This window comes from Prunus dulcis, chromosome 7 (assembly GCF_902201215.1).
Source record: "Prunus dulcis chromosome 7, ALMONDv2, whole genome shotgun sequence".
In the NCBI taxonomy this organism is placed as follows: Eukaryota; Viridiplantae; Streptophyta; class Magnoliopsida; order Rosales; family Rosaceae; genus Prunus; species Prunus dulcis.
Window position 1 is genome coordinate 18,571,569 of NC_047656.1, and position 18,795 is coordinate 18,590,363.

The following is an 18,795-nucleotide window of genomic DNA, read 5'->3' on the forward strand; positions in this document are numbered from 1 at the left end:
TAAAACAATGAATAACAACAAGCGTAGAAAAATAAAGTAGTGAGATTCAAGTTATGAGAGCACTACAGCTTCCGATTTCACCATAGCCAATTCTACCCAATTCCCTTAGCATGTTTATCCTAATTATTCTCCATGTTGACAATTGATTTTCCCTACTTTATTCGATACTCCATCCCTGGTTATACCAAAAGTATTCTTATTACCAACCCACTCTATCCCTAGTAATGGAATTAAGATAATAAGAACCCATTAAATTCCTTAGAAAACCTACAAAACAACCACATAAGTCATGACAAACATCCCTGTCTAATCATGTAACTCATGGCATCTATTACAAGAAGCAACCCCAAATTGGATATTCCTATCGTCAATTTAGCATCAAAACAATTAAATGTTGGCCAAACATTCAAAGCATTAAGCATGGTAATAGATACTCAACATGGAAAAATACTTGGAATTAACATTGACTAAAGTAATTGAGTATTTATGGCTAGGCTACATCGTAGCCCTAGCAAGAAGAAATTAGTTCATGACAACTTTAATAAAAACCATGATAAATAATATCATAGGAAAGAAGTAACCAATTGAAGATTTGATCTCTGCACGATAGCAACTCTAGCTCTAGGTTGTCTTCTTTGTCTCTCTAAAACTCTCTCTCTCTCTCTCTCTCTCTCTCTCTCTCTCTCTCCTTTGAGTGTTTTGGCTATGATTATGAATGTGTAGGAATTTTAGGGTAGATGATGGAGGATGGATGATGGGTAATGGATCCCTTCAACAATGACCTAACTCCCTATTTATAAAACTCCTAGAAATCCTACCTAAGGAATATTTACAATTGTTATAAAAATAGGATTCCTTCTAAAATAAAGTCTTCTTTATTTCTCCTTGTTTGACTTGATAAGACTTGCACCATCTTGAACTAGGAAATTTGACAACATTCCTTGCAACAAAAGGAATGACTTGGCTTCTTTTAATTGATCTTCATCTTCTTGCCTTTTTTAGCACACTTTCTCCTATTTCACAATTCCTTCACAAATCTCACAAAACCAATTAAAAACAACCAATTTAAACCAAGAAATTAATAAATAAAAAATCTTGGCATAGCAAAGTAGAATATAGACTTGTTCTGAATACCATCAATTAAATTTTGAAGCAAGTGGAATTGTTATCTTTTCTACTCCTTGTTCTCTGATTCTTCCTTTTGTAATTTTCATACATGATTGGTGCTATTAAATAAGGGAGATTTACTATTATACCCAATATATGAGCTGAAATTATTATTATTATTTTTAAAAAAAACCCTTATATGAAATGGATTTAAAAAAAACACCCAAAGCCCATTTACAACATAACAAAAAGGCTTTTAACTTCTTTTAAATTACAAAACTGCCACTAATTTCTTAAAACAAACCCAACTCCAAAACCTCATATAAAAAAAAACCAAAACACCAATAGGGCATTAAAGTAATTTAATAATTAAAATTAAATTCAATAGGGCCACTGTCATTTTTTAGGTTTTTTTTTTTTTTTGTTTATAAAAATTAAATAGTGTAGAGTTTATCTATATTATTAGTGCTAAGAATGGGTACATGACTAAATATCTCTTAAAATAACAACTCAATGTACGTAATAAATATCTTTCATACATACATTATACATAATTGGTATCGTTTGGTTGTTAAGCTAATTTATCCTGGATTGGATTGCGTAATAAAATAGGGGATGTAAACTGTGAGTAGTTTACTTTTGTTGCTTGCACTCTCAGGGAATTAAGTTGCTTGCATCTCTAAATCTTCTCAATGGTGGGGTGACTTTTGTTGAGCATCGAAGCAAGATATGCAGAACCTCCTTCATGGAAGGCCTAGCAGAAGGAAGTGTCTCGGTGCAATAGATGCCAAGTTTGAAAACGGAGCACATTTCATCCAAGTAACAAGGTTCATTGATGTCCTGGTCCAGAGCATCGACAAGTGGGTAGTCTTCTTGAAAGTGGCGCAGCGCCCATTCAGCAAGAGAAGTGTGTTCGTCGCCATCATTAGCTTCCCTTCCGGTGGTCAACTCCAGAAGGATGACCCCATAACTATATACATCAATCTTCTCGTTCACTCGTGTTGTGTGAGCATATTCTGCCATCAGGTTAGAAAACCCGGTTGACTGAGATTGCTAATGGAAACAGAGGAAAAATAACACACGTTTCTTTAGGAACTAAACTCCAACATTTGTGGGGGTGTAATGTTTACCTGGAGCAATGTAGCCGAAGGAGCCAGCAACAGCTGACAGTGTAACAAGTTCTCCGTGCTTGACCAAGATCTTGGCTAGACCAAAATCAGCTATTTTTGCATTAAAATCTGAGTCCAACAAAATGTTACTCGATTTCATGTCTCGATGCACAACGGGTGGCCTTGAGCTATACTAATATGTGTTATAATAGTATAGTTCTAGGTATGCCGGAGTAGTGCGTCATTCTCTCCTTATGCTCAAGTTTAAATCCTCATTTTCATATATTAGAATAATTTAGAAGTAATTTAGACTATCATTTATATAAAAATTAGTATAGCTCTGAAGTATTCAAAGGGAAAAAGTATACAAGGCATACCCTTCATCTAAAAAAAAGGAAACAATATTATTTCCTTGTTTTGTTTTTGGTCTAAGAGGGAGAAACACTTGTGTGAAACGGGGATCACATTGTCTTAGCATCCTCGGTCAATCATGGACATATCATGCGGGATAACTTTTTCACGTGGCAGTCTGTGATCGACACGGAATAGCAAAACAGTGTTATCCTTGCAAGTTTTTTTTGCTAAGAGGGGCCAGTCCTAGCAGAACAAGATGGCCATTACCTCAAGTAGTTACAAATAAAGGATTATGAACAGCGATGGTTGAAAGCTTGGGTAACAAGTAACAGTTGGAGAGAATATGTTTCCTTCATTATTTCCTTGATCTAATTTCCATCATCAATTAAAGCATTGTTTTTCTAACCTATGGGTATAATTGAAAAACTAAAGAAATTTTACTTCTAATTCCTCTTGTTGAACTCAACCAAGCTTATCAAACATTTGTTGCCGAACTTCCATCACCGTCTTCCAGTATCTGCTCGCGCTTCGAATTCTTGAGCAGAGGAGCACCAATATAATCAGTCTTTTCTCTGTGAACTCCTGGATGGCCGCATCGGAGCAAGATTTGCAGAACCTCCTTCATGGAAGGCCTAGTAGAAGGAAGTTTCTCGGTGCAATAGATGCCAAGTCTGAAAACGGAGCACATTTCATCCAAGTAGCAAGGTTCTTTGATGTCCTTGTCCAAAGCATCGGCAAGAGGGTTGTCTTCTTGAACATGGCGCCATGCCCATTCGGCAAGAGCAGTGTGTTCGTCGCCATCATTAGCTTCCCTTCCGGTGGTCAACTCCAGAAGGACGACCCCAAAACTATATACATCAATCTTCTCATTCACACGTATTGTATGAGCACATTCTGCATTCAAGTGAAAATAAAATAAAATAAAACCTGTGAGATTGCTAATAGAAACAGAGGAAAAATAACACATATTTCTTTAGGAACGAACTTTAACATTTGTAGGGTGCAAGGTTTACCTGGAGCAATGTAGCCAAAGGAGCCAGCAACAGCCGACATTGTAGCAAGTTCTCCTTGCTTGACCAACATCTTGGCTAGACCAAAATCTGCTATTTTTGCATTAAAATCAGAGTCTAACAAGATGTTACTCGATTTCACATCTCGATGCACAACAGGTGGCACACAGTCATGATGCATATAGCGGAGGCCCTGAGCAGCCCCCACTGCAATATGCAACCTCTGAGGCCAGTCCAGCACAACATGGTGGACTGACCTAGAGAGATTGGATGGCCTGTTTCTCTTGTGCAGCCATCGATCCAGACTTCGATTCTCCGAGTACTCATAGACAAGTAGTTTTGAATTGTCCTTGGATATACAGCACATCAGCTTAACTATGTTGGCATGTCGAATGGAACTCAATATCTTGACTTCTGCAAGAAATTCTTTTTCAAGCTTCTCTTCTAACTTCTTATCTTTCCAAATCTTTTTCACGGCAACAACATCGCCTGTACGATTGACAGGAACACAATAAACTTTTCCTGATCCTCCACGTCCAATCAAATTACCTTCCGTCAATCCTGAGAGAATTTTTGACACACTGAAATTCAACCTCTGAAATGCGGTGAGCTTCCAACCAGAACCCGATCTGTTTCTCTTCCAATAACCTCTGACCATGAAGAATGATAAGGACAAAGCCAACAAGGACAAAAGTATGCCGAAAGTTAAGATCAATGCAAGATATGTAGACCAAATTTTGCTGGACTTTCGAGGTTGAGAATTACATATGCTGAGTTTTGCTGAGGGGCTAGTTGCACAGAGACCTTGATTGTCCAAGAAGCTTCCGTCATAAGCAGGATTTTCAAATTCAATTGGGATCTTCCCAGATAGGTGATTGGAAGAGAGATTGAAGTTGCTGAGCTTCAGATGCCCAAGTTGAGCTGGAATTTGGCCAGAAAGTTGGTTTTCCGAAAGGTCCAGTGCAGTAAGGACTGGTAGAAGACCAAGTCCCGCTGGAATTGGTCCAGAGAGTTTATTTCGACTGAAATTAAGAATGTTGAGTGATTTCCATGACATAATCTCTGATGGAAGGAAGCCAGTAAGCTGATTCTGATCAAGAGAAAGAGTGATTAAGCTAGGAAGAGCGGTAAGTTCCTGAGGGATAGTACCGTTAAAAAGGTTATTACCGGCGTCAAAAACCTTCAAGTTCCAGGATGACATCCCGGTTGGAATGTTACCTGAAAATCTGTTATCTCTTATTTCCAGCCGTGTAAGACTCCGAGATATTTTCTCAGGAAGCTCACCGGTAAAAGAGTTGTTGCTCATCATTACCTGACCCAAGTTTGGTGCTGTCCACATGCCACTAGGAATGTTCCCAGACAATCCATTATCATAAACCTTCACTTCTGTTAAACTAGTGCAATTTCCAAGAGAGCTTGGTAACTCCCCAGTGAGATTGTTCTCATAAGCTACAAGTGTTGACAGCTTACCCCGATAGCACAAATGGTCTGGCAGTTTGCCAGTGAGCCTATTCCCCGAAACCTCGAACCCTTCAAGCTCTGAATACCTTCCCAAGTCTGGAGGCAATGTTCCAGACAAATTATTGATGAACACTCTGAACTGTTTGAGATTTGGTAGACGGCCAATGCTTGCTGGAACCGCACCAGAAAAACCATTTATAAACAAAGCTAACCATGTTAATTTGGTAAGGTTTCCATAATCTTGTGGTATTCGGCCTGTTAAATGGTTTGCAGAAATATCAATGACAGTCAAGTTCAATGCTTCAACCACTTGAGGTACATCCCCAGACAGGCTGTTGTTGAAGAGGTAGATTATACTCAAATTCTTTAAGAGAAACAAACCATTTGGGATTGTCCCATTTAAACTGTTGGTTGCCAAATCCAATTCTTCCAGTGCTGCCATTTCTCCAAGTGTTCCGGGGAGTTCTCCAATCAAATTCGATCCATGTATATGCAAAGTCTTCAAGTTTTTCAACTTGGTGAAATTGGACGGCAAATTCCATGGCACAAGTTTTGTATTGAAAGAGAGACTTAGGTGTTTAAGATTGGACAAGTTACCTATTTCTGGTGGCACGGAACCATTAAAGCGGTTCATATACAGCTGCAGGTTCCTGAGCTCTTGTAACCTCCCAATAGCCGCCGGTATGTCACCAGAAAAGTAGTTAGCGTTAAGGTCAAGGTATTGAAGCCGAGGCAAGCTGTCGATATCGTCAGGAATCTTGCCATCAAAGGAGTTTTGAGAGAGGTTTAAGTACTGTAGCTTTGAACAGTTGTAGAAAGCTTTTGGGAACTCTCCAGCAAAGTAGTTGTAGCTGAGATCAATGAGTGTGAGGTTCTTGAGATCACAAATGAAAGGTGGAACTGGTAGGGTGATGTTCGTGTTGACCAGAGACAATCCGGTGACGGAGTTGTTTGTGCAGGTGATCTCAGGCCGCCAGGAACAGTGGGAAGTGTTTGATGTTGATGGAATCCAATGGCTGAGGAACGGTGGAGATTGCAAGTATGACTTTAGTTTTAGCAGAACAGCTTGTTCTTGGTCTTGCAATGACTGAGAGTTGGCATGGCTGATGAGGAGGAGGGGGAGGAAGAGCAGGACGCAGAGATGGGTGTGGAGAGAAGATGTTGGGGTTGGTTTAGTCATTTGGTGATGGAGGTTCAGAAGTTGGTTTGTTCCCGCGGCATGAACTCTGGTTTTGAGGACAAGACAATTAAGTTTTCCAGTTCCAGAAGATGCACAAAATTTCAATTTATGTGGGCTTTGACCTTGGAGAAAAGTTGGGTGATGATATCAATGGGTTTTGGTAGAAATAGATTTGTAGTCTGTCAAATATATGGACTGCATTATTTCTAGAAGCTGATAGTGAAAAGCAATATGCATGCACCAAGATGCTGGAAAAAAGAAATGCAAGTCTTTGTTGACCAATCTTGGCCTCTCTTCTACGCTACCACTCAAACTTTGTGCGTCACTTGGGAACTTTTGAGTCAAAAACAAAAACCAAGCGTCTAGGACCTTGCTGATAACACGTTCGCACGTCAAAAGAATTAAGAAAAATTATTTTCATATTATATGAAGTTTGTTGGTAATTCTTCGATGGACCCCCGTCATCTCTATTAATCATAATCTTTTGTCTTGAACATATTAGATTAAGGCCTTTTGTATAGTTTAGTCCATGCCTATTCAGTTCTTTAGGAACTAACTTCAACATTTGTGGGCTACAATGTAAATGTAGCCGAAGAAGCCAGCAACAGCTGACATTGTAGCAAGTTCTCCTCGCTTGACCAACATCTTGGCTAGACCAAAATCTGCTATTTTTGCATTAAAATCAGAGTCCAACGAAATGTTACTCAATTAATTTCACGTCTCGATGCACAACTGGTGGCACACAATAGTGATGCATATGGCAGAGGCCCCGAGCTGCACCCACGGCAATGTGCAACCTCTTAGGCCAGTCCAGCACACGAGGTTGTACTGACCATGAGAGATTGGATGGCCTGTTTCTCTTGTGCAGCCATCCATCCAGGCTTCGATTGTCTGAGTACTCATAGACAAGAAGTTTTGAATTGTCCTAGGATATATACAGCACATCAGCTTCACTATGTTGGCATGTCGAATGGAACTCAATATCTTCACTTCTGCAAGAAATTATTTTTCAAGCTTCTCTTCTAAGTTCTTATCTTTCCAAATCTTTTTCACGGCAATAACATCACCTGTACAATTGACAGGAACACGATAAACTTTTCTTGATCTGCCACTTCCAATCATATTACTTTCTGTCAATCCTGAGAGAATTTTTGACACTGAAATTCAGCCTCTGAAATGAGGTGAGCTCCCAATCAGAATCTGATCCGTTTCTCTTCCAATAACCTCTGACCAAAAGAACGATAAGTGGGTGACCATGTTCATGTCAAAAACAAAAGCCTTGTGAAGGGAACATATGTCAAACTGCAACCTCACACCAAGGACTTTCTTGACATCTCAAACCCTAAAGCCGTTTTGGAGCTACTCTTGTTTAACCTCTGGTGACACTATCATGGTTCCTTATAACAGTAAGAAGTATTACATCAACATAATTGAAATAATGCCCTCCTCTGCAATCAGTATATTTGATACCGACTGAAAGAAGCCAGCACCATCCACTCGGCCAAAGAAGTGACCACAAGAAGCTGAAGAAGATGAAGAGCCACCTCAAAAGATAGCAAAGTTCGGTCCCTTTACTGGTTCAGCAAGACAATTGGATGGAAAACCGGTCTTGACACAATCCATTGCACCTACAGTTTCCTCTCCTCCTGTACTCAAGAAGCACCAAACGGAGAGTGGAAATGGAACCAATAAGGGTTCTGAGTCATCAGCTTCTGCTTCATTTCAACATTCTGGAAAGCTTGTGTTTGGTTCAAATGTCAACCGGCCCATGAATGAAACCCCAAAAGTTTCTCCAAACAACAGCAGTAGGCAGGAGCCCTCTGACAAGGAAGAAGAGCCAGAGTTGCAAGCATTCACAGGGAAGAAATATACCCTGAAATGGTGAAGTTAAGGCATATCGATCCTTCGTCTAAAACATACGAGAATGGCTATGGTTGAAAGCCTGGATAACAAGTAACACCTAGGGAGGGAGAATTTGTTTGACTCAGTATTTCCTTGTTCTGATTACCATCAATTATAGCAATTGCAACTGTCATCTTTACTGGTCTCTGATTCTTCCTTTTTTTTCATACATAATTGGTATTTTTTGGCTTTTGAAATAACTGAATGTACGTATTAATTATCTTTCAGCGTAATTCTCAGTCTAGTCTGAAGAAAACTATACTCTTGTGCTAATAAAATTAAGCCCCTCACTCATTCGTTTTTTTAGGGCAAAAGCACGACTGTACAACGTATTTCTATTTATGACTTGCTTTGAGGACATGTTAATCACCTAGAATCCCACTAGAAGAGAACTATTCTTTACCAGTTTCAAATTCTACTTGAGCGTTGCAAAAAAGTACTGCAAAAACAAACCAACAAATAGTTTTCATTTTGAAGGTTAATCCCTTGATTCCAATCCTTGCATTTCACCATTGATGAACAACTATTTTCAATTAGATTTTAGTCAGTTTAGAAAATAAACACAGCCATAATCCAAAATGAGTATTGAAAAGAAGAATGATGATAAACCCACCATGCTGAAAAAGAAAGAAAAAACAAATTTCTTCCACAAAAGAGAGCAATTCTAAAACAAACAAAAACAACCAAACCCGTAACCAAGAGAAGAAAACGAATCATGCAGAAAGTGACAAACTCACCCAACACAGTTTAGTTTCTTAATTATCCATTTCTCAACATGTACGATCCATGTCATATCTAGGTCCTGTATAGTCTATGGTAATTCAGCTAAATGCTTAACATCTACATATTTGGCCCTTGCCTCTTTTTTCAATGATCAGACTAGCTAATAGTTGAAGCAACGGAGTCCATTAGTGACTAACAGAGAAAGGGAGGAGGGAAGGAGTCATTTAGAACATAATGAGGACATCTAAAAGTCAGTTTAGAAGATAAAAATGGGAATGCAACATTTTTCCTTCAGAAATCAATAGCTGGCTACTTTCACATTGCTGGAGTTGATACTTTATGAACCAAACATATTAACAACTATCAGTAAAACCCACAAATTTTGACACAATATAAGAATTGGTGAAGATTCAATCCCATACCAACTCACATTGATTGCCTTTGCCTCCATAAAATTGATACAACTATGCTCGCAGAGAGTCTTTATTTTGCAAGGGCAGATTCAAGTGAAACATTATTAAGGCGCTCCAGAGCCACAATAAGCGCTTGGGTACCCAAATTGCCTTCCCCATGAGCCTTCAAAGACAAGTAAAGCTGCTGAGCCAGAGCCAATCCAGGCAAAGCCAAACCCATGTTCTGGCATTCCTTCAAGCAAATGCCCAAGTCCTTCACAAAGTGGTTCACATAGAATCCCGGCTCGAAATCCCTCTTCAAAATCCTACCTCCATACAAATCCAGCGACTTTGAACCAGCCGCACCCACTTTGATCGCATTTAAGAACAGACCCACATCGAGACCAGCCTTGTGAGCAAAGACCATGCCCTCCACCAGACCCACCATGGTTGAAGCTATGACTATCTGGTTCGCTAGCTTCGCGAACTGCCCTTTTCCACTGCCACCCATGTAATTAACTTTACCCATGAGAGCAAATAAAGGTGCCAGCTTGAGGACGACGTTGTCGTCCCCGCCGGCGAGGATCGCCAGAGTTCCGTTTTTGGCGCCGACGTCGCCGCCAGTGACGGGAGCGTCGACTGAGAAGCAGGATTTGGCGGCGGCGGCAGAGGAAATCTCGACGGCGAGGGAGGGTTCGGAGGTGGTCATGTCCACGAGGATGCCGCCCGGTCGGAGGCCCGAGAGGGCCCCGGTGGTGGGGTCCAGGAGGACGGAGCGGACGTCGGAGGGGTAGCCGACGATGGAGAAGACGACGTCGGATTGGGAGGCGACGGCGTTGGGGGAGTGGGCCAGCTGGGCCCCGAGGTCGACGAGGGGCTGGGCCTTGGAGAGGGTGCGGTTGAAGACAGTGAGGGAGTAGCCGGCTTTGAGGAGGTGGGCACACATGGACCGGCCCATAACGCCGGTGCCGATCCACCCGACCCGGGTGTTTGATGGGCTCACGGTGGAGTCGGATGACGTGGCGGTGGCCATCGAACGTCGGAGGCAGAGGCGGGAGAGACCGGTGAAGTGAGAGACTGGGCGAAGGAGTGGCAGCGAAATGTGTTTGACTATTTTGGTTGTCATCGCATTATCTCATTTTGTATAAGCGGACGGTGACTTTGCGGTTCTCATTATTTTTCATAGAAAATCAACGGTTGATGTTAGAGCAAGGTGGCGGGTTCTCCAATTGGCCAAGAGGCAAAACCCGCCGAAGTTTGGGTTTAGACACAAACCCAACAACCAAATGGGCTTGACCATGGATCTGAAGTTATGCAACCCATCTTCGATTTTTATATCAAATATGAAATGTTATTGAAATTTTTTCGAAACTGATAAACGACGCCTTGGTAGTGTGTGAGAAAAGTCCTTTCTCTTTCTAAATTTGGCGAAGAAAAAAAAAGAGATAAACAAGACACCACTACCTATCCCAAAACCAGAGCATTAACATTGGAATTGATATGAAGAGTGAATCTTTTGAACTAACTGGTTTGACATTAATCTATATATATAAAGCAAAGTATAATGTTACTCTTACCACATTTATATATCACATTTTTATATCATCTTATGTGGCAGTTGAGGTGGGACAGCCACATCAATTAAAATTATTTAATATTTTCTTTTATTTTATGATTTATTCCAAAATTTATTTTTCTGATTGTTTTAATTAAAATACACTTAATTAATTTAATTGACGTGGCATATAATATGGACATGCCACATCATGTGGTATAGAAATGTGAGATAAAAATGTTGTAAGTGTAGCATTACTCTAAAGCAAAAAAGCAGAGAATGGTAGAACATTCAAAATACCAAAAAAAGCCCATGGTTAATGCAAGCATTAAGACTTGAAATTATTAATTAAATGAGGATAATATGGTAAATTCACATTTTTTTATATTAAAAAAATTAAAAATAAAAGAAAAATCAGATCATAGATCCTATTTTTATAGAACACAACTATCCATTATCTTTTTTAATTCTAAAATAAATTTAAATTTTTTTCAAATAAGCCTCTCACAGGCATATGTAATGTAAGCTTGAAACTGACATTTATCTCCTGATATAGGAACTAGTTCACAAGCCAACAAATTAAAGTCTTAATGATTTGTGTTTGTTGTTCCGGAATCTCATATAAATTTGATTATTTTTTTGTTAAAATTATCATAAATGAGAAGAAGAAAAAAATTAACATCACATAAAATACATGAACATAATATAAGTTAAAATAAAAATGCATAAATCAAAATACATCATAGAACCCTAGCTCTAAATGAGATGCCCTAAGTAATGACACTTTCACCAGACCAACCAATGGAATTCATTGCTGTCAGAAAAGGGAGGACGCAATCGCAGAAGAACGCGTGAAGCTGTTTGACCAGTTGATATCAGCAGCAGGTGGCGTAAAATGAGTAGGTGAATCTCCATTTATGATCTCCAACAAACCATACAAATCCTATATATTATGAGATGGACGGACTGTTAACTAGTCTTCTATGGTCTTGATTCACAAAAAAGGAAGTTAAAAAACTGCTTTTAACAGGAGAGGGAGTGTGTGCTCTCCAAAACTGAGCTCCTGCGCTGCGCCAAAGGTATCTAGTCTGCAACTTCAAGCTCATCTCTCTCTCTCTCTCTCTCTCGTCGTTTTTGCTTTAAGCTTCATAAGCTTTTCTTTGATTTTAGGACGCTTTGTTATACAGCTTTTGCTTTTTCTTGCTGTGTGTTACAAACTTGTTACATTCTTCTTCTCTTCATTTATTTTCCTCAGTTGCTCCATTTAGCTTTTCTTCGTTTTAGGAGGTTTATATTTCATTTATTTCTTTGAGTTTTTTGTTTTTATGTTTTTGGCTACTGAGAAGTTGCTCTCTAGATCTATATATATATAGAGTTATTTTGGGTGAGAAGTGAAGGGTGTCACACGTTGCATGAGACTTAATGATATGTACGTCGTCTAAAGTCATTACATTATTTATTGGTTGAGCTGATTAAATTGTTGCTTTTTATTTGTTACATATATTGCATATATAGCTAAGCGGCTAAGCTACGTAGTGATCTATGGAGATGATAATGGACCTCTTGTTCCTGTGTTTGGGGCTCGTGTTTCTCCGGCTCTGGTGGCGCTACTGGTCGGTGACCGGCGGAGGACGGAGGAATCTGCCCCCAGGGCCGCCAGGGTGGCCAGTGGTGGGAAACCTGATCCAAGTCATCCTCCAGCGTAGGCCCTTCATCTTTGTAGTCCGTGATTTACGTGCAAAATATGGTCCCATCTTCAGCATGCAAATGGGGCAACGCACTCTCATCATCGTTACCAGCTCCGATCTCATCCACGAAGGCCTCGTCCAGAGAGGTCCCGAGTTCGCAAGCCGCCCCGCTGACTCCCCCATCCGCCTCCTCTTCAGTGTCGGCAAATGCGCCATCAACTCCGCCGAGTACGGCCCTGTCTGGCGCACCTTGCGACGAAACTTCGTCACCGAGTTGATCAGCCCGGCCAGGATTAGGCAGTGCAGTTGGATCCGAAGCTGGGCTATCCACTCCCATATGGACAGGCTCAAATCCGAGGCGGCTGCCGACAACAACGGCGGCGTTGTCCACGTCATCAGCAACTGCAGGCTCACCATCTGCAGCATCCTCATATGCTTGTGCTTCGGGGCTAAAATCACCGAGGAGAAAATCAAAACGATTGAGACCGTTTTAAAGGACGTCATGATGATGACCACACCGAAGCTCCCGGACTTCCTGCCTGTCCTCACTCCGTTGTTCCGCAGGCAGGTGAGAGAAGCTAAGGAGCTGAGGAGGAGGCAAATGGAGTGTTTGGTTCCACTCATAAGAAACAGAAAAACATTTGTTCAAGCTAATCAAAGTAGTGATGGTAATATGGTGAGCCCCAAGGGCGCTGCGTATATTGACTCCTTGTTTGAGCTGGAAGTGCCTGGAAGAGCTCAGCGGTTGGGAGAGGAAGAGCTTGTCACCCTTTGCTCGGAGGTCATCAATGCCGGGACGGATACGAGCGCCACGACGCTGGAGTGGGCTCTGCTCCATTTGGTGATGAACCAAGAAATCCAACAAAAGCTTTACAATGAGATTGTTGACTGTGTAGGGAAGGAGGAGGTGACTGAAAGTGACGTTGAAAAAATGAGCTATCTTTCTGCGGTGGTTAAGGAAACTTTTAGGCGACACCCGCCGAGCCACTTCGTCCTGTCACACGCGGCGGTGAAGGAGACGGTGCTAGGCGGGTACACCGTCCCGGCGGATGCAAGTGTGGAGTTTTACACTGCATGGGTCACTGAGGATCCGAATCTGTGGGAGGATCCGGGGGAGTTCCGGCCCGAGAGGTTCTTGGAAGGCGACGGGGTTGACGTGGACGTCACCGGGACCAAAGGAGTGAAGATGGTACCTTTTGGAGCGGGCAGGCGGATATGCCCGGCTTGGACTTTGGGCACTTTGCATGTAAACTTGCTGCTTGCTCGGATGGTGCAGGCTTTCAAATGGTTGCCGGTTCCGGATGCCCCACCCGACCCGACTGAGACATTTGCTTTCACTGTTGTTATGAAGAACCCTCTCAAGGCCATTATTTTGCCTAGGTCATCATCATCCATCATCGTGTGATACTTTTTTTATGGTTGGTCTAATCAGTAATTATAGTTATTATTAGTATCCGTGTGGCTTACTACATTTTTATTGCTACATTAATTGTTTGTGTTTTTTTCCTGTTTTTCGGCTTTAAATTCAGGACGAAGACCATTCAAGGCAACCAACAACCATTCTGCATCATCCACCAACTATAAGAAATAGGGATGATTTCCTTTATGAATTTTGTTGGGTTTTGAAGAGGTTTTGTCTGTAAAAATTTATTGCTGTAAGATTTTAGATACAATGCCTTTAATCCAACTCTCAATCAGTTTTTGAATTCATCGGTCAAGTCAAGTAAATTCAAAGAAAAATATTGTAGTGTACCAAGATAAACATTAATTACACTTTTTCTCTTGCCTATTTCTAATTTAGGAATATATTTGAAAAACTAAACTAAATTTGTTTTTATTCTAACAAATTAAATATGGGAAAGAAAAGGAAGTAAAATGATCTCATCACAAATATATATCGTAATCTTCTCCACTTACGTGAGCCGAACCTAAAACCTTCTGTAACTAAGTGAAAACATTAATACCACAAGAGCAAATGCTAATTGCTAAATAAATAAATAAATATTATTAAGTTATAAAAAAAATGCTAACTAATCAAAACTAACTGCTAATTAGATGAATTAAGGTTGGAATTTTGCTACCACGTTTTTGTTATTGAGTATCATATTTGGATTAGCTTTTGTTAATCCGATCATAGGTTCTTTCTATGTTGTCATCTAATGCAAAATCTGGACCATAAGTTCTTAAAGAAAAAACAAAAGTTGTCTACTTCTGATTTGCTATGGTTGTTGGGTGCTATTTTCTTCAGTTGACGCTTGAAAGCACAGGTGGAGAACATCTCTATGACAAAGTCGAATCATATGCTTAGATATGAAATCAAGTTTTCTTTGGATTGCTGGAGTTTCTGTTGATTTTTATGATACTGCAATTGATAATATTGTTTCCTTTATACTCCAATTTATAGACGAACCATTAATCTACTCAATCAACAGTATTTACTTCGGTGTCATCCCTACATTTATAACAACTACATTATATTTCACTTCTTGTTTCCGATGTCTCTAATAAACATGATAAATACTGTAAATAAACCTCCAAAAATAAATCAAACAAAAAAGTGAAAAATAATAAATCATAAAGGAAAATACTTCCCTCATTCTCTTGTAAATAAGAGCTTCTACATTTTTATCAATGACACTATGACATGCGTGTAGAAATGTATCTTTTTATATCTTTAATGAATTATTTTTCGATATGTGTCATACCATGATTTGTAGAGTCTTCTTCCGGTAAAAGAGGCAAGCAGTATCCAATCAAAGAAGGTAAGAAGCATGGAAAGGGTATTTCAGTCACTTATCTCAAACCTAAGTAAGTCGGGTCGGCACACGGGTTGGTTCAACTCGGATGTCCTAGGGCAACGACGTCGTTAAAAGTATAGTGTCTTATCTTCCAAGGTTGTCGTTTTAACCTCCCCGCCATCGGCAGTCTGTCTAAGGTTCATTCATATTCCTCAATAAGCTTCGGAGTGGAGCAGCTTAGCGATACTATGAGGCATGGACTGTGGATAAGGTACACAGAGAATCAAAAGCCCTCTACTTTCTTCAGATATTGCTTCTAATTTAAGTTTGGTTCTTTCTCTGTATCCTGTTTTATGCTTTCGAATTCGGTTTTCTGATTTTGAAGTTAAGTGAATGCAATAATGTCCACTAGTTTAACAAAGGGCCAAGCATTTCCCTTGGCTTTAAGGATTTGTTCAAGACCCAGATGCTCTAAACCATTCCACACCTCAAAGCCCCAATCTTTACAAATTGGCTCTCTTCCAAAACCCCCACTAAACCTTAGTTGGGGGAGGCTCACTAAACCTTCATGTGGGTCTGGTCAGAAAATGTATGGGATGTCCCGTTTGGTTCATTTTTCAACCGATTCCTGTTTTAAGATGCTAGAAAGTGACGTTCTTGCAAAACCCAGAAGCGTCTCTAGCGGATTCAGGCTTAGAAATGCCACACAGAATTGGCTTTTGATAAGAGGTAGAGCTTTTTCGAGTTGGTCTGGTCAGAAAGTTAATGGAGGGAGTAGTGTGGCAAGAGCTGGTAAAAGACTCCCGTGGTTGCCGGCAAACAAAGCCAAGGGAGCAAAAGGATTGGAGAAAGCAACTACTGCTAAGACATCTATTTCTTCTTGGGAGGAATCTGCTAAGAGGTTAGAGGAAGTTAATGATAATGCTTCTTGGGGAGAATCAGCAAGGAGCTTGGATGGAGACGGTAGTAAGTCCTCTTGGGACAAATCAGCAAAGAGGTTAGAGGAAGAACCAAAGTCGAAAACTGGTCGTTCTTCTTGGGAGGTGTCAGCAGAAACTTATGTTAGGAGAAGTGGCCCATCAGAACGGGGGAGAAAAGAAAGTAGAACTGGAATGGTAAGTATGGCACATGACCGGCAAAGTGATTACCGTGGGAGGGAGAAAAGATTGGAGGAAGCCGAGACAGAAGGAGATGAAAAAGAAGAAGAAATGGAGGCTGTTGATGATCCAAGGTGGGATCGTATTCAAAACAAGTTCAGGGGAATGGAAGATGTTAAATCTGGACGTGAGAGACCTGAGTTTCGAAGGTGGAATAGGCAGGAAGATTGGGGTAAGAAGACATGGAAAGAGGCTACAGAATCGTCTGTGCCTAGGATGATTGGCCAAGGTGTTTATGGCGTTGGTCCAGTTTTGGCTGCTTTGTCGGCTGGAAGAAGAGAATTTTATGCATTGTATATTCAAGAAGGGTTGGATTTGAGCAAAAATAATAAGAAGAAGAAGGACAAGAAGGGATTTGAGAGAATTTTAATAATGGCTGATAAGCTTGGATTAAGCGTAAAGGATGTGTCCAAGCATGATCTTAATATGGCTACTGATAATCGACCTCATCAGGGTCTGGTGCTAGATGCATCTCCATTGGAGATGGTAAAAATTAAGGAATTGGACCCTGTTTCAGTTGAGGAAGATAAGTGTTCTCTTTGGGTTGCTTTGGATGAGGTTACAGATCCTCAGAATTTGGGGGCAATCATCAGGTCTTCTTACTTCTTTGGAGCTTCAGGGGTGGTGTTATGTGCCAAGAATTCAGCCCCGCTTAGTGGTGTTGTGAGCAAAGCAAGTGCAGGCTCACTTGAGCTAATGGAGTTGAGATACTGCAAGAATATGATGCAGTTCCTAACATCCTCGGCTGAAAATGGTTGGCGAGTTCTCGGAGGTTCCGTTTCTTCCAGAGCTATACCGTTGAACGAGGTTGTGCCTAGTGTGCCAACAGTTCTTGTTCTGGGCAGTGAGGGCACCGGGTTGAGGCCTTTGGTGGAAAAATCTTGCACTGATTTGATTAGAATCCCTGGAAATATTCCTGTGAATGTAAGTGCTGGTGGAGCTGATGATATTGAAACTGGGGAAGTGAGTCATGGGTGCTCAGCTGAAGAGTTCCGATCATTTTTGGCTGTGGAGAGCTTAAATGTCAGCGTTGCAGCTGGTGTGCTTCTTCATCACTTAACGGGAAACAATAATGAGAAAGATGGTCATGTGGTTAATCAGCAGACTGGCGAACTTGAGTGAGATTCTGTAGACACTGCACTGATTTTGTTGCCCCACATTTTTTCATTTAAAGTAGTCTATTAAAATAGGATAATGCCCTTTCATCATAAACATTGTAAGCTATATTAGCACTTTTGAGAGCTTTATCTAAAACAGGGAGTAGGTTTACAATTTTGATTTTCATTAAATTGTTCTCATCACAGTTCGTACGACTGATATATGTGGATGCTGGAAGTAAACTTAGAGACAGCAACTAATCATTGTCGATGCTGTGTTATGAAACTGCTGCTGTCATCTTTCCTGCAACTTACCATTATCAAAAAAACACGTCCATTTTCCTTTTATTTGTGAGCTTGGTATTCTCATGTTAATGTATGATTATATTGAAGTATGGTTTGCTTTGCATTGCTGATTGCAGTATTGATAGCTAAGTGTAGGCCCTGCATATAAAAAAAAATGTGTTCTTTTAATACAAGCGATAGTGGGAACTCGAACTTCGGTACAAGGGGGCGTGCTCATTGCCCTAGCCAACTTGAATGCAAAGGGGCGGAATCACCAATATATAGTTGGTTTGGAGCATACGTTATGTGGTTTGAAAGGGTGCCCGTTTTTCTTTGATTCGTCGTGCATTTCATTTTTCTTTGATGTTTGCCCATCCTTGGCATTGGCAAAAGCCAATTTGAATTCTTCCTTTTTCGAAGTCATTTTCTGAGGCTTCATTGTTATATGATCATGATGCGTGTGATAAAGGAACTGTACTTTCCACGTCATTCATTATCTCAGAAAATAAAATAAAAAATTGTTCCTTCCCACGTTAATTACATATGCATCAACATGGTCCATCGGCTCCAAAGCTGGCAACACTGTTTATTTATAGGTCCCTCTCCCAGCTGCCTTTCCTTGGCATATTATTATCAGGGTAACCAGCCCATTGACAGCCAGTTTTTATACCACTGGCTCCACAATTTCCACCCTCTTAATAATTAATCTCGATATGCAAGCTTAAGTAGTTAAGAGCAGTTACTCATGCACATGAAATTCAGTATTCGAATTCCCCTCCCTCAACAACCCTTGTATCAAAAGAATAATAATTAACCTCAATATTAAGTGGCAATGTCAAATAGAAGAAGTGAAAGCTGGTGATTTGAATTGAAGCTGAATTTTATATATGTATGTATGTATGTGGAAGGTTGGTATCATGTGTTTACAGACGTTGTCACTCATCCATCCCTGGATTTTGCTCCGAAAGTCAACCACTCATCCATCCCTGGTTGCTGAAGAAGAAGATGCACGAGAAACATAACTTTTATGTAAGTCG

General features: G+C 40.5%; 5 protein-coding genes and 1 pseudogene across 7 annotated transcripts; 3 read left to right on the plus strand and 3 right to left on the minus strand.

Moving 5' to 3' along the window:
• Positions 1 to 1,761: 1,761 nt before the first annotated feature.
• On the minus strand, positions 1,762 to 2,834 carry LOC117635508 (MDIS1-interacting receptor like kinase 1-like). Its single transcript, XM_034369816.1, has 3 exons — positions 2,824 to 2,834; positions 2,238 to 2,404; positions 1,762 to 2,123 (listed from the first exon to the last, which is right to left on the minus strand). Exons 1-3 carry the CDS (start codon positions 2,832 to 2,834, stop codon positions 1,762 to 1,764), a joined length of 540 nt encoding a protein of 179 aa, XP_034225707.1.
• LOC117635942 (receptor-like protein kinase 5) lies at positions 2,812 to 6,337 on the minus strand. 2 transcript variants are annotated; one of them, XM_034370335.1, is made up of 3 exons: positions 3,584 to 6,337; positions 3,076 to 3,464; positions 2,813 to 3,044 (listed from the first exon to the last, which is right to left on the minus strand). In XM_034370335.1, exons 1-3 carry the CDS (start codon positions 6,219 to 6,221, stop codon positions 3,033 to 3,035), a joined length of 3,039 nt encoding a protein of 1,012 aa, XP_034226226.1. In that variant the 5' UTR covers positions 6,222 to 6,337; the 3' UTR covers positions 2,813 to 3,032. The 2 variants fall into 2 exon arrangements, with proteins under 2 accessions (XP_034226225.1, XP_034226226.1); XM_034370334.1 differs by having other exon boundaries at positions 2,812 to 3,464.
• A 672-nt stretch (positions 6,338 to 7,009) lies between these two features.
• LOC117635509 lies at positions 7,010 to 8,106 on the plus strand (annotated as a pseudogene).
• Positions 8,107 to 8,839: 733 nt separating this feature from the next.
• Positions 8,840 to 10,393, minus strand: LOC117635156 (probable 3-hydroxyisobutyrate dehydrogenase-like 1, mitochondrial). The gene has a single exon (XM_034369500.1). It carries the CDS (start codon positions 10,362 to 10,364, stop codon positions 9,330 to 9,332), a length of 1,035 nt encoding a protein of 344 aa, XP_034225391.1. The 5' UTR covers positions 10,365 to 10,393; the 3' UTR covers positions 8,840 to 9,329.
• Positions 10,394 to 11,759: 1,366 nt separating this feature from the next.
• Positions 11,760 to 14,191, plus strand: LOC117635890 (cytochrome P450 77A3). 2 transcript variants are annotated; one of them, XM_034370266.1, is made up of 3 exons: positions 11,760 to 11,872; positions 12,309 to 13,899; positions 14,011 to 14,191. In XM_034370266.1, exon 2 carries the CDS (start codon positions 12,336 to 12,338, stop codon positions 13,884 to 13,886), a length of 1,551 nt encoding a protein of 516 aa, XP_034226157.1. In that variant the 5' UTR covers positions 11,760 to 11,872; positions 12,309 to 12,335; the 3' UTR covers positions 13,887 to 13,899; positions 14,011 to 14,191. The 2 variants fall into 2 exon arrangements, with proteins under 2 accessions (XP_034226157.1, XP_034226156.1); XM_034370265.1 differs by having other exon boundaries at positions 12,309 to 14,191.
• Positions 14,192 to 15,347: 1,156 nt separating this feature from the next.
• On the plus strand, positions 15,348 to 17,821 carry LOC117635951. The gene has a single exon (XM_034370346.1). It carries the CDS (start codon positions 15,621 to 15,623, stop codon positions 17,496 to 17,498), a length of 1,878 nt encoding a protein of 625 aa, XP_034226237.1. The 5' UTR covers positions 15,348 to 15,620; the 3' UTR covers positions 17,499 to 17,821.
• The last annotated feature ends 974 nt before the right edge of the window (positions 17,822 to 18,795 follow it).

Bases quoted from the DNA above. Each gene is read 5' to 3' on its own strand.
- LOC117635508 (XM_034369816.1), bottom strand. The intron at 2,124-2,237 runs GTAAACATTACA...ACCTGATGGCAG, and splicing joins CTTCGGCTACATTGCTCCAG to AATATGCTCACACAACACGA.
- LOC117635942 (XM_034370334.1), bottom strand. From the start codon at position 6,221: ATGACTAAACCAACCCCAACATCTTCTCTCCACACCCATCTCTGCGTC. The intron at 3,465-3,583 runs GTAAACCTTGCA...ACTTGAATGCAG, and splicing joins CTTTGGCTACATTGCTCCAG to AATGTGCTCATACAATACGT.
- LOC117635156 (XM_034369500.1), bottom strand. From the start codon at position 10,364: ATGACAACCAAAATAGTCAAACACATTTCGCTGCCACTCCTTCGCCCA.
- LOC117635890 (XM_034370265.1), top strand. From the start codon at position 12,336: ATGGAGATGATAATGGACCTCTTGTTCCTGTGTTTGGGGCTCGTGTTT.
- LOC117635951 (XM_034370346.1), top strand. From the start codon at position 15,621: ATGTCCACTAGTTTAACAAAGGGCCAAGCATTTCCCTTGGCTTTAAGG.